The sequence below is a fragment of the Poecilia reticulata genome, linkage group LG5, assembly GCF_000633615.1.
Source record: "Poecilia reticulata strain Guanapo linkage group LG5, Guppy_female_1.0+MT, whole genome shotgun sequence".
NCBI lineage: Eukaryota > Metazoa > Chordata > Actinopteri > Cyprinodontiformes > Poeciliidae > Poecilia > Poecilia reticulata.
Window position 1 is genome coordinate 12,926,707 of NC_024335.1, and position 14,584 is coordinate 12,941,290.

The 14,584-nt window shown below is 37.2% G+C and overlaps 1 protein-coding gene and 1 long non-coding RNA gene across 8 annotated transcripts in view; one reads left to right on the forward strand and one right to left on the reverse strand.

The window, feature by feature from the left end:
* The window catches only part of LOC103464765 (uncharacterized), a 21,650-nt gene extending 14,107 nt beyond the window's left edge, over positions 1 to 7,543 (reverse strand). The window contains exon 1 of the long non-coding RNA XR_533707.1: positions 7,411 to 7,543. This is a non-coding gene — a long non-coding RNA (uncharacterized LOC103464765). The remainder of the gene's footprint in view (positions 1 to 7,410) is intronic.
* ephb2b (eph receptor B2b) overlaps positions 146 to 14,584 on the forward strand; it is a 134,951-nt gene continuing 120,512 nt past the window's right edge. For 4 of the 7 annotated variants that reach the window (XM_008409108.2, XM_008409109.2, XM_017304894.1 and 1 more), the window contains exon 1: positions 148 to 332. In XM_008409108.2, the coding sequence (XP_008407330.1) occupies positions 281 to 332 (52 nt within the window). In that variant the 5' untranslated portion in view covers positions 148 to 280. Of the gene's footprint in view, positions 333 to 14,584 lie in introns of all 7 variants that reach the window. The other 3 variants (XM_008409112.2, XM_008409113.2, XM_008409114.2) reach the window with 1 other exon arrangement.

Sequence of the window (14,584 nt, forward strand, 5' to 3'; positions counted from 1 at the left end):
CACTGATGCATGTGTAGTTATTCTTTATCTTTGATGTGAAAGGGAATTGAGTAATGTAGAGGTGAACATGTATGCTGTCCGCCTGTGTTGCTCGGTGCTCCCCTCTGTCTGCTCTTYCATGGTTTCGCCCAAACTTGGTCCAGATTTGAGTTCGTTTTTGCTCTGCTATCTGGGAGCGCTCAATTGCAGGAGAAGGACCGTCAGTCCCCTCTCTGTGTTTGCTGTCAATGGCTTTCTGGACTTATTTTATTTGAATGTCTGGGCTTTTTCAACACCAATAATGGATATTCTATGGATATTATGGAGCATACCGGCCGTGATAGCTRTTGAAGGTAAGCTCCTGCTCGCATCCCGACGGCTGCACGCGCATCCTTCTACCGGCTTGAGTTTGAGACAAAGCGCGTGCATAAATGCACGTTTATTATTTTTAATGGATACTTGCCATTCTCGTCGYTTTAAGAAATCCCGTCGGTGCTTCTCATAGTACCGAAATGTTGCATAAAGACTCCGCTTAGGTACGGTTGGGTGATAATGGGTCACAATTACACATGCTCTCGCAGCACCCTGTAGCCAATAACCTTTAATAACCTTAATAGTCTTATAAAACTACTGGCTGTTGTGTGATGCATTTACCTAAATTAGGAAATAAAAAACGTTAAATTTGGCAAGCGCGTCAATTTCCGTGGAGGTGTGTCGCTCCCACTTGTCAGTTGGGAATAAACAACCAAAGACCTGTTTTATAATTTTTATGTCGTTTTTTATGTGTTCTATTATACATTTATACAAAATGAACATCGCCCAATTTGACCTGTAAAAGCTTGTTTTTCTTTTCAGATCATTGTGCAGTCAGTTGTACAGGGAGCTTAGCAAAGCAGGAAAGGGCATCAGTCAGCGTGGCTCAGCGCACAATGAAACAGGTTGAATGGTAAAAACAGAGCTTTCATAAGCTTTCAGGTGTTTACAGGAATCTATTCATTGTGCTTGAAAGTAACTCAGTAGGGCTTTCTACATGTGGGTCTTTTTCTATTAGTGAATGTGACACCATTACGCACATATTCAGAGGTTGTTTCTTGAAAATACTTTAAAATGTTTAAACAAACAAACAAACAAATCATGCAGTGTCTGTTTTATTATTTGTATTGCAGGTGTCTCTTTAGAATCTAAAAAGGCCTAATTAAATTAGCATGCAGGTTTTGAGTAGCTGGAATGAGTTAGCCCACTGACAGTTCAGGACGGCCACGAACAGTGGAAAGTGTCAGCCCARTAATTTTTTTCAGTCTATTTTGAGGATGTGTTCAGAAAACAAATGTGTCCTCCTTCCTCTGGTCAATTTAACAAAACCTCATAATTACAGGTGGAGCAAAGAAACTATTCCAGACCAAACCCAATGTAACTGCAGGATAATGTACCAAAAAAAGAATAAAAAACAATAGGAAACTTTTTGTTCATCTTTAACTATGTACCGTATGTGTATACAGATTTGTTCTTCAGGTTAAAAACCTGGCAGGCTTCATGTACTGTTACGACTGACAGACTGACAACCATCATGCATATTTGCATAGGCCACAACTTACTGCTCTAGTTCATGTTTTTGGTTCATTTAAACATCATGCTCAGTGGCACTCATTGCAGTGTGCACACAGACAGGTTTGCATGATACCTTTAATATTTGTAAATGTTGAATTTACAAAAAAATGTGTCAGCCTGGTCCAAGACTCACAAAATTTTTAGCTGAACAAAAAAAAAGGGAAAATATGCTACAACATATAAGTTTTTAATAAAATAATTATACCATTATTATATTTTTGGGTCATTTTCCACTGTCCAAATACAACTGCTGTAAATTATTAGATTAAATTTGTAAATTAATTATTTTCCATATTGAGATAAATATTGTTTAGGCTGAATATAAACTTATATTAAGTGAAAACTGCAATAAGTTAAGAAAAAATTTAGAAACGGATACTATGTAACATTATCCTTTATGTACGCGGTCTATCACAACAGTGTGTTTGTATTTAATTTGTGATATTATTTTTGCTTGATTTTTGTTGAAGTAACAGTTTATTTTTCTGACCTGGATTTGTTTTTGCTGGTCGCTTCAAGTTCAAGGGAAGCACAGGATATGAAAGCTTCCAAAAATAACAACAATTTCACACTATTCAGTGTTCTACTTCCACTTGTTTTTTTTTTTTTCTCTCTCTCTTTTTCAGACACAATCAGAGCCACTGTTGTAGTTTCTTTTCTTGCTTTTCAGTTAAGGCTGCAATCAAACATCACCTCGAAATCCTTAAACAKATTTTTCTGTATTGTAATACAAATCATTATGGTTTCACGGCAATGCTTCACGAATCAAATGCAGCATGCCAATTTCAAGGACTTTTTGATCACACGGTGTAGCACCACTTTATGATTCGAAACCCAACTAAGCCCGTTGCCGACTGAATGCCGTCCCACATCTCAGTTCTACCCTGTGACTCACCCTACTTGACTATCCAATGAAATCGCAAGTTGGGCTTACGTAGGAAAAATTAAGAGTTGAAAAAGAGGTCACTGCAGCTCTTATCTAAAAAAAAATGTCATCCCAGCATGCAACACTGACGAAGCCCTCCAGTGGACTTTTTCGACACGTTTCATGAAGAGACGACATTTCGTCCTCTATTAATCTTAGCAGTTGAAAACGTCTTTACATAGTSCTTTTATTAAGCGTTGATAGAAAAATAATTTTATTCCAGCATCAAATTTCATTTTTAATTGTCAGGAAAAAATKTATCGGTCAGAAAAGTGCGGATCAAAATCATTCACAGCAAAAATTAAATTGCGTATGCAGAAAATCTCAATACAYGTGCTTATAATGCTTCTTATTTCCAGACAAGCAAATATAAAAGAGGTACATTGTTGTACAAATCAATGAATCAAGCAGGGACCATGTTAGGGGGGCTAAGAGGATTAAAACTATGTCTGAACTTAACAAAATCCCAGCTGTGYCCCAAGTGTCCATTTTACAAATAGTACGTTAAATCTGAAAACTATAACGACAATATTGCAAGGTGGCGCTGAGGCWTCACTGTTTGCGTTTAGACTATTTCTGTTTTCTTCAACATCTCATTTCTACTCAAACTACTGCTGAATAGTACGTCACCCCATTCAAACCTGTACGTTAAGTAAATTTATCCGTTGCATTCAGCCATTATTCAAAAGCATTTACACACAATGCGGAACGCAAAACAACCTTAAATCGCTGATTAGTGTTWATGTAAGCTGATGCCATGTCCTATTGGTTTAGTTAACAGCAAGGGATGGGCTCTTTTCGGAAATTAATTGACGCAGTACTGCCTGGGAAATTAGTCTGACTCTGTCAAACATGTCTATGAAAACACACCGTGGATTTATTCCCTTTATTAGCTCACCCATTCATTGTCATCAGTGTTAAGTTGACAGCCCCACTAACAACGGTGACACCAATCTAATTCTGTTGAGTGGAAATTTTCAGATTCATTCTCAGCCATAAAATTGTTGTAGCCTGTATTGTTAGGAGGAGATGAGTTTTACTAGATGGATTATTTGGCTTTTCTGCTGTTGCCTCTCCCCTTCTCCCCTCTTMTTTATTGTGATGTTTGAGTTTGTACTGTCCAAATGTTTTTCTGGGAGGTTTGGTGTTGCTATGATGCAACACCATCCTTAACTAGCCTTGTATGCATGTCATTGTTGGTGTGAGTGGAATGATAGATCACTTTGATACAGCGTTTTTTCCTGTCGTTCTTTGAAGGAAACATAATGGGAGCGAAACCACAGCAGAGGATGGTGAAGTGGGGCAGAATGAGATCACAGCATGGAGTCTTTAAAAAATGTCTCACAGATTTGATTGCATTTCAGTATGCACTGCATTCCTTTAGCTCTGCATTCAGGACTGGACACCACACAGCTCAACATTGGCAAACGTGCTAATTTGGCGTTTTACACTTCTCATAGCTTTAATATCACATACGATGTTAATTTCTTGATTATTTTTACTTTTAGCTCTATGTCCTCATTTGACAACTAAGCAAACTGTCATTGTTATGGGTTTTTAAATTCCCTAAGTTTGGTGAATATGTTGTTAATGTAAGTCCAGTAAATGCTTCTGAGAATAACTATCAATAAAGAGAATATTAAAGAGTATAATGAATACAGGTTTAWTTTTGAAAAAGSAAAYAAGAGGTAGTTTGTGGAAGGTAAAATGAGTGATCGTATACAGTCCTGTGTTTTCTCAGTCCACCCAGTGAGCAGATGCATGGAGCTGGCCTGCACGCCAACCGCCACAGTAGGCTTTCACAAAGAATCTGTCTCTATTCAAGCCCTAATCCATGCTGCCGAGGGCCCAGGCATTGTCACTTTGCATGCAAAATTTCAATTAGTACTGGTACCAGTTGTTTCACTTGACGGGGGTGTCGCATTTCTGAGACATCTATGGCTACCTCTAGGGTGAGATTAAAGCAGTATCATTGATTTACTTAAGAACATTTTTCCSTCCCTGTATTGCATAAGGTTATACACGCTGTGACTGAACAGCTTAGCTTTATTGTGGCCACTGTATATATAATATTATATATAGATTTTGATTTGCAGTACTTGTGAAAAATAACTGATACATATTTAGATGTTATGTAAAAATTAAATGGAGAACAACTGAAAGCCAACGGGTTGTGTCGGTCAGAAGTGTTAAAACTTTCACAAAGRGAATTTCTGTTTGATCGGTTTCTGGTCCCTGCTAGCTTGAGCACATTGCTTCTGGCATCAGCCTTTTCAAACATTTTAACTAAAGTTTCTTTCCAACTTGTGATGGATAGCTTGACACTGTTTCCATGCCTTCAGCTGTTTGGATCAGATTGCTTTGGGTTGACTTTTGTGAGCCAACTCTCCTTTTAGTCCCATAGCTAACAGACTTTTGCAGGGTGGATTCTAAGCTAAAATGGCATTTAAGTTTGTGAAATGTATGTGATGAATAGTGTTSAAGTGTTGAAAAGGCTTCAACTTACCACATTTTTAGACCTGGAAACACTTCAAAAATCAAGGATCTCGTAGGTCCTCTTAATTTTATCTGCTATTTATCTTTGCCAGTAATATTGTTTTAAACAGAAAAAAAAAAATAGTGAAATGACTGAAGGGAATTTCCCGAGCCATAGGTAATATACGAAGTTGCCACAATGTCCTAAAGCACTGTAAACAGCACAGCATTGTTGTGCTTGCATTAGTCTCACATGATCGGTGAGTTTTCATTCCATGTTATCTTTCAATCAAGCTCAGTACATCATAGTTTTTTCTTTTTTACATAAAGTAGGCACTGTAAAAAACCTTCATTTTACTTCAAARGTTGTTTCATTTTTATGGTTTAGTTTGACTCGGAGAACTTTTGGTCTGTMATTATTTTCTTGTTGTTTTAAAAGAAGAACAGGTGTCACTTTAGTCTCAGGCTTGACTAGTTTCCAAAGAGCAGATGGCCAAATATGGCTCCTTCATGATGCTATCTTGAATAGAAATATTATCAACAGGTGTTTGAAATTCTTCAATATGCTGCAGCATGCTGCCAGAGCCTTGCTAGAAAGTTAAATTGATTTATTTAAATATAGTTATGGTATAGATATTTATGTCCATTTGCGTTTCTAAAACAATAATCGAAATCAATTTTGCAGCAGTGATATACATTTTCCTAAGCAGGTGGGTTTTATTTTGACATCACAACATCTGTTGAYAATTCTAAATGAAAAAGACCCTTTGAACACATTTATATCTGTGTAATGAARGTTTTCCCAGCTGTCACTTTATGACTTGATACTTAGGAGTTTACTGCAGATAGATGGGGGTTGATTGGGTTTGTCATACTGATGCAGCAATCATTTGTCTCTTGATTGGCTCTAACTGGTCATCAGTGAGTCAAATGCTGCCTAATTGTGCATTATTTCCTCTTACTAAATGCATTAAGGCGGAATATTTCCACTTTATGCTCTTTAAACACATCCATAAAACTCTGCCTTTCTAATCAGTGCATGTTATTTTATATTTTTATGTGCAAATTTATTATTCCTTACCTATGTTTTTGTTTTTTTATCTCTCAAGACTCAGCMCAAAAAATGTGTGACACTTGGTGTTTCTGAAAATTAACTAGCAAAAAACAAACATAAATTTAGYAATTAAGAAAAATCTAGTTGCTAAATTTGCCAGAGAAGTTACTACACATGAAAAAAATGAACTGTTTGTAAAATGTAAACTGAAGAACTATAAATATGTAAAATTGCAGAGAAATTTGCAATCAAGCAAAGCATTTGCCAAGCAATTGTTGAAATCACTAAAAAGTTATCACAAAAAGTAATCATTCATTTTTATAGTTATTTCAAAAATAGCAATTAAGTAATAACTATTGTAATCTAGCCAGGAGCATGCTTATTGTTACTGAAATATGAATAAATTATACGTTTTTGGATAAAATTCACAAAACACTGTACAAGATAAGTAATAAAGATCACATAAAAAATAGGAGTGCAGTTACTGCAGTTTTCTGGCGGATGACCAATCTTTAAGAGGTCTGACCAGCTGATTCAGATTTTGGCATGTACAGATTTTTTYGTCTGAAAAGTTAACTGCTCATGTGCAGACATGACCTGGTGCGTATTTCAAACCTTTGCAGAAGTAGATAAGATCGGTGGGTAAGATTCTTCAACACATTGTTCATTCAGCCATTAGCAAGTCTCTCTTAGCTTTGCTATATATTTTTAAACTATGATTTTCTTTTGTGTTTCTATAGGTTCAAGTCACTAAAATGACTGTACTGAAATACTTATTAAATAAAATTAAATAAAATATATTTAATGTGAGTAATATAACTCATAAATAAAATGAAGCTTGTGCCATCTTCTTGCTAACTAAAAGTGATGACTTTTGCATAGTTTAGCAAGAAACTTCCTTTTACCTCTCTGTAACCTTTCCAATATCTCACACAGAAATCTAGATCAAGGATGTGCCTATATCCTGTTATCTTAATTAGCACATGTTAATTGGCATTGCACAGTCTCTGGGTAAGTCATATTTATTAGGGAGGGCTTGATTCATCCTAACCCGTTGGGAGTCAGAGTTATTAGGGGACAGTGAAATATATTTTCAGCCACACAAAATAAAGCTTCATTGTCAAAATGGCCTTGCAAGATCTAGGCCTAATTGRAAAATTWAATTTATTACACAATGTGCTTGCTTGGATTGAAGTTTTACCTATTATTAGGAAAAGTTTTGCCCTTGATGCTTTCCATTTTTGCGTTGTATTTTGTGAGGTACTAAAGTGCGTTTTAATAAGTTTCAAAATAATTATTCATGTCACTTCCCTATGTCTGAGCGAGCCATACACATTTAACAATGTAGCGCTTCTAATTTTCAACTCACCAAAGCAGGCTCCTTGTGGCTAGGATGTGRGGAGAAAGAGAGACAGGAGGAAGAGGAGGAGGGAGAGCATAGCCTGAGAGAGGTCAGACCTTGTTTCAGAGATCCTCATCCACATACACCCCAGGTACTGTGACACAGCCTTTATGAGCGCGCCTGGTGAACACAAACCCACTGGATTAGTGTCTGTCTCTCAATGTGCCTGGGAGCAGAGCCCATCGTCAGAGACAAAGCGAGGCTGATTGCGTTGTCATCTGCATCACAAAGGGAAGCCTTTTCTACCTGAACCACTGCCTGTGTGCCGAGCTGCAGAACGCATCTATCAGCGACTCTGGACCCACGTGACATCTGTCTTTTGTTTTTTGTCCATCTTTGTCCCCTCTCTTCTATTATTTCTCCACGGYCCAAACCTTCTGTCCACCAGCAAGCCCCCCTCCCCCACCCCTGTAAATTAGTGTGCACCAGCCTCCTTTCTGATTTTGCTGGTGGTTATRTATTTAACACCGTGTGCATCATCCTGCCTCACAACACAAAGCCAGTAAAACATTTTTTTTGTATCTTCTCCTTTTCCCCTCTGGGTCTGGCTTGCTGGCTGTATCTCAGGTCTGCCAGACAGTATGATAAAAACAAAAACTCAGTCTTTCACTGTCTGACCCTAACAGGTCTATAAGCCTCACTCGGATAGAGACACCGCAGCTGAGGTGCTGCCAGCGGCTAGATGTCTTTTATCTGATTAGTGTACTTGGCAGGCAGGCCCTGCTTTTCTAAAAGTGATGACTGTGGTCCTGTGTTCGTGACCTGACCGGTTCCAGCAGCCATAACAGGCACAGATAAGGCCTCTGTCTTTGGATTATCTTCTTATGCTTGTAAACATATACGTTTGTCGTATCCTAATAGGCTTTCCTGAATGTGATTACTGCTGTAGGGTGGTAAAGATTACGTTGTTTTTCAGAAATTCAGGCCTTTAAAAGGAATATTGAATAAACTCAAAATGGTATGACATTTAAATTTCAGATGGAGGCATAGCAAGAGATGACTTTTTGTGTCCTCAAGTGTGATCGTTTTTATTCACTTTAGTAATTGCATTAGCTCAGAGAATAGAAAATGAACACAAGGCAATTAATTATTTGGCCTTTGGCTGTGACTTGTCTGGTTTTAGAGAGGTGGAGTTCATCTTCCGTTTTCCCAAATTAATTTGGAAATTGTAATCCTATTAGCAAAACCTTGTCAACCCTAAAATGCCAGGCACTGAAACTTGCTGCAATTCAGCTAAATGGTGAATACATTATACTGTCACTGCATTGAAAATTTCTGATTAAATTTATGGTTAATTAAAATGAAATTGYAACACAAAACTGATAGAGTTCCAGAACAGGACTTTGTGTTGACTTGAAGAAGATTGGATCTCATGTTTTTTTTTTTTAATTAACTTTGAATTTGTTATTTTTATGCTATGCTTTATTCAAATTTGACACAAATAATCACTCAGTACYTAGTACTGCATTCATGCATTATGGCATTAATATTTTAAACTCAAACTGCATTGTGAACACCACCAAGACAAATAAATGTGAAACATAAAGACACRACATATGGACAACAATTTAGTTGTCATGAATTTTTAAAAAAAATGCAAACCTGGCACAATCCAGAAATATTAATTTCARCAGTTTTATTCATTCTTAGAGGAATATTGTAGTGATCAAAGGAAATATATTTCTTTATTGGGAAAGAAAATCTAAAGCATATGTTTGGTTATTAAATAATGTCTGTAGGCCTTGAAAGTTTAAAATAATGTTATCACTTTTATTAACAGCATAGCATGATTGATGCATTTCATTTATATCTGCTTTGACTAAATATCTCTCYCATCAGTCAACTTTTGATAAAGACAACAAAATCAATAGGACAGACTCAGCGCAGATTAGATCTCATGATTGTGTTTATGGAGCTCTATCAATTGACACTTCATTGAAATTGTTTAATATTCAGCAAAGCTGATGATAAATGCTCTGTTTGGGCAGAGAAAGCGATMTAAATTTACATAACCACTTGACTAGAAATGGATCTACTGGAGAAAGCAATCAGGGATATCCTACCACACTCACACTTAAGAGCACCCCTTATTGTAATAACATCTTGTTCCCCTCTTATTTCAGTGAACTATTCATTGTTATTTTATTACAATTTTAAACCTCTTAAAACAGACTGAGCAGGAAATACTATCTCTGAAACGCATTCTGTTAAGCGGCCAGTGAAAGACCAATAAATGTCCTTTGGGGTCAATAAAACAATGTCCGGAATCACAAAGCAGCGTTGAGGTAATGTAGCTGACATAACAGGACTCAGGTATATAAGAAGACGGTGAAATGATGACCGTTTTCCATGCCTTCCCCTGGCAGGGGCCTTTGGAAAGGAATCACAATGGATCATTTGGGAGGGCAGCTGGGAAATCTATAGAGAATCTCAGGAGACCTGCTGTGTCTGTGAAATCAATACAGTGATCCAGCTGGGACCATTAAATGAAATGACTGCTCTATGATAAAGTTAAACATGCAGAATATTATTATCATAGGGCCAAAATAGGCTTTTGATCTGGAAACCATGCAMGCACGTCTGAACATCAATAAAGTTAGATTACCTTCTATGCATCAAGTACTTTGCAATACATTATATACACAAGTTTGTTTTTACTACCTAAGACAATTAAGTGAAGTTTAAGTTTGCTTTAATCCATTCTTAAGTGTAGTTCATAACATGATAGGAAACAAATTGAAAATTACTTAAATGTTTGGCGATATGTGACTGAATTACCCTGATTGTAGAGTGACAAACAGCAGACCTACTAATCTCAAAACCCCAAACAAAAACACATTTACATCCAAAAAGTACATCWTTTTTTAGGTGGACACTTCAAGACAAAGGGCCCTACAGTAAAATGAAGGTCAACAGTGATGGGCTCTGCTGTGCAGAAAACTCAAAGGGGTGCGTTGACACTTAAGTTCTATTGTACTRCAGCAACGCCCAGACTTCATTACACCTAATCTAAGCATGTTGGACCAGTTCTCCTTTGGAACCTGGTTGCACTTTGTAGTGATCTTTAAAACATAGTGCATGCATGTATTGCCTGTAGGAGTTAAAACAAATAAGCTAAAATAGTCTCGTCATTGGGACTGTATTTAAGTCAGTCCCAATGACGACTGAGCAGAATCACAAAGCAGCGTGATTCTGCTGCTTTCAAGTAATCATTCAATACTTGAATGATTGAAAAGATATGCCTGGGACTCATGGACTGTCTCAAATTCAGTTGTACCGCCTTTCTAAGACCGGCCTTTGCAAACTGTGGCCTTAAAGTCTTTAAACTGATAAATYCCCCAAACAAATTCAGCTATTGGTATATTATATGTCGTTTTAGAAAAMGTTGCTTTATGAATATTTCCTGCCAGTTAAGAGAAAATCAGAGAATAAATTATACAAATCTTTCTTCCAAATGTTCCCCGGTCAAGCTAAATTCAGTAATTTTAACACAAAGGGCCATTGTTTTGATTTATAGCTTCAGTTTGCCTCAATGAACAAAGTAAAAAGGCTTTGTCATATTACCATGTGACCGAACTTTTCTTCSTTTCGTAAGAGCCAGTAAAACAGAACAGTATGCAGAAAGTAATTTCCTTTGATCKCTGCGCCTACCGTAATATGTCCCATTTCTGAGAAACATGAAACTGAGCATTCCTGTTTTGTGGCTTTTCTCCTCACAGACAAATTTTAGGCATGGGCATGTCCTAATCTCTATTTCACAGATACCGGCATGGTTATTTTCTGCATCCTGGCCTTTTTGTGTACCTCACAGACACACAATCGTTTGAACACTTCTGTGTACACCGTTTCAAATTCAGCACCTGCAGTGTTGGGCAGTCTGGCTTTTTTGGAATTATAGTATTAACTTGGAAACCAGAAGCTTGAAGCTGGATTAGTCACTTGGAGGTGTGAACACAGGCTTGGAGCAAAGATGGCATTTCAGCTAATATTATGTAGTCACACTTTGACTCCGGGATGTCCTTCCAGGATCCTTGATGATGCTGTTACAAAATGAAGTAAATCATTTTCTATGTGCTACAGAAAGTAGCACAAARACATAAAGTTGAATAAGAAAGCATAATCTTAATAAGAATCCATAAGAAAATGTCCCAAAGGCTACTCTATGGAATTTAGCTTCATACTGTCCTGAATTCTAACACATAAATTACTTTGATCTCAGCCATTCATTTGTGACTGAAATGAATGGTGAATGTTTATGGATTTTTGCTAAAAGGTGAACCTCTGCTTCCCWGCCATCTGCCATTTTATGTATGGGAATTAGAAAAAGGAGGGGTAAGAACATGTGTATGCCACACTGTTATTTATCTGCAAAGCCATGGTTGTGTCTTGACAAAAATAAATAAAGTGTAAAGGGAAAGTGGAATGAAAACTTTTCCAACACATTGTAGCTCACTCCAACACAGAGAMATTTATCTTTGTAATTTTTAAATCATACAAACATGTTTATAAATAATTTAATTGACATGGGATTTAAGGACAACTTACACCAAAGTGATAAAATGTAGCAAACTGCACTAATAACACAATATTAATTGATATATCTTTCATCTTTCCCTTCACTTCAGCCATCTTAAGGATAAATCACAATGCGTTTGCACTTCAGGCACTTTTTGCTCCTCTTAAAGATCATGAAAAGGCAAAAATCTGTTTCTGCCCAAATCCTAACATTCCTTTGCTGCACACAGGTAACAAATTATGGCAGTAAGCAAATACTGGTTTGACAGCGCAAAAGATTAAGCWKCTCCGTGAAACACTGTGCAAATACAAAAAGCAAACACACAGACTTAGGGGAAAAAAGACTTATGCTGCTTTATATACAAAAGAAGCTCCTATCAGTGAAGAGAAAGAAAAAGGAAATTTAGAGTTTGTGTAATGATTATCACATAATGCATGTAGAAGGTGAAATGTTCCTGTATTTAGGTTTAAAAACCCTGATCATGGATGAAATTCTATTTAATTTTGGAAAATTAATTTCCCTGAAGGATCAAATGTCTTTAACCCTGACGCTGTCTGTCCCTTTAGCCATCCAGCCATAATGCATTTAGTTAGACATTAAGGATCTTGATCAATGGCTACTCTTTAACAAATAGTCATTTATATGTGTGTGTGTAAACCAGATTRTAGATTTTAGGAAGTGTCTGCTTCAACAAAAGGAAGTACTGTTTTCCAAAGCTTTGCGTTTCAATTGTAGCAAGGCATCTGCGCTAAAAAAACCCACAATGCCTAATCCTTCAGCTGACAAAAGAAGTGTGCTAAAGTCCTTACACACTCTTTACACACTTACGTTCATGTTAGGTAGGCAGAGGGCACTTCTCAACAGTTAAATCGCAAAGCCTCATTTCAAAACATCTCATTTGCAGCCATCTTCATCTCCTTTGTCCTGTTTTGGGCCTTTCGATGAAAAAAATCCTCTTTTCTCTGACCAGGCACCACCTGTCATCCCAATGCTAATGTGAAATGTTAACAGGAGGCTGGATAAAAACCCACCACTTTGTAGAAATACATTACCTGTCACCTTGTCTCTGGATTTGGACTTCTCGGCTGCCAAAAGATTTAAGGGCCCTTTGCTAGGTTGTCAGAAGAGACATGATTGTGCCTGTGGCCATAAAGAAACATATGTGTGAGKTTTTTTTTTAAGGCTTCAAGCAATTGGCACCAGATGTGTGCTGTGAATGGTGTTATTTTTTTTCTCACATGAGCGTGCGTCTGTCATTGTGTACAGCTGCGTGAAGGAAGAGTTAAGTCCCTTTCACGTGGAGTGACGAGGAGGTGAGAACCAGCAGGTCTAATTGAAGCGCTTAATGGGCTGTCTGAAACCATCATCCTACCCGACACTGCACATGGAGAAGCTCATCATCATTGAATTGCATCTGATTTAGCAGCAAACACAAAGACAGGCTGTTGGCTGAGAGATGATTTTTAAATATGTAAACATCTCTTTATGAATATTGACATACTTGAGTCTCAAAGCAAATTCACAATGTTTACGGAGAGAGTGGACATTATATTTTGACCTGACCAAAGTATCCTTTTGTCTGTCCCAGCATTTTATAAATTAACAAACCATCCAGTTTAACTGGTCCTCATATGTAAAATCAATTGATTCTCATAATAAAATACCGGCTGACATGATTATTGTTCCTGTTCATCAGAGAAATTACTTTTGTAATATAAACAGATAAAATCTCTTCTCATATGTTATGCTGAGATGTGTGGTGTGGAAAGACAAGTCCGTCAATCTTGGCTGTACAGCAAATGAAGCTGGTGCAGCACAGCAGATTTCATAAATGGCTGCTCTTTTGTCAGTCCATCTACATCGAGCGATCCAGTTATGTACTGGTTAAACCCTGCCTCAATTTACATTRGYCAATCACCTCAGCCTTCCAGAGTGGGGAAAAAAGAAACAAAGTCAACTTTCACATACACAATTTAAACACTAACACTTATGTATCAATAATAAAATATTAGGCAGAAATTTTATGTACGCAAATGCACAATTTATAAAACATTTTATTCTTTTAACTACTTTAAGCTTCAACCAATCAAACACCATCTCTTATCACTGCACATTCTATAAAAGACCTGGGTTTGAGGCGGGCCTCCTCTTCAGCAGGGTCCCATGGCTGCCACAAAGACACACCCACAAGGTAAAACACATGTCAACCACACACACACACACACACAAGGCTGATTTACATACTCTAGAATAAAAAAAAACATTCCTTCTTAACATATTTATTTTGAATAGTGAATTTTCCCCCAAAAATATAAATATGGAATTATTCTTACCTTGGAAAACACTTTTATTTCTTCTCTAAACCCATACTAAATATGTCAATAAATAAAGATACTTTTGGTTGTTTTCCCAGTCTTACTTTGCTTCAAGCCTATCCTAACCACATCCCTCTAGTCCCAGGCAGCTTTGCCTGGCTCTGATCCCAGCAATAGCTTTCTTCCAGGCTCTATCTCTGTCCGTCCCCCTGCAGCCACAGGCCAGATCCCAGCTCGACTCTCAGTTCCAACGAAAAGCATGCTCGATGAGGAGAATGTTTTATGCACTGCTCAAACACCAAAACATTTC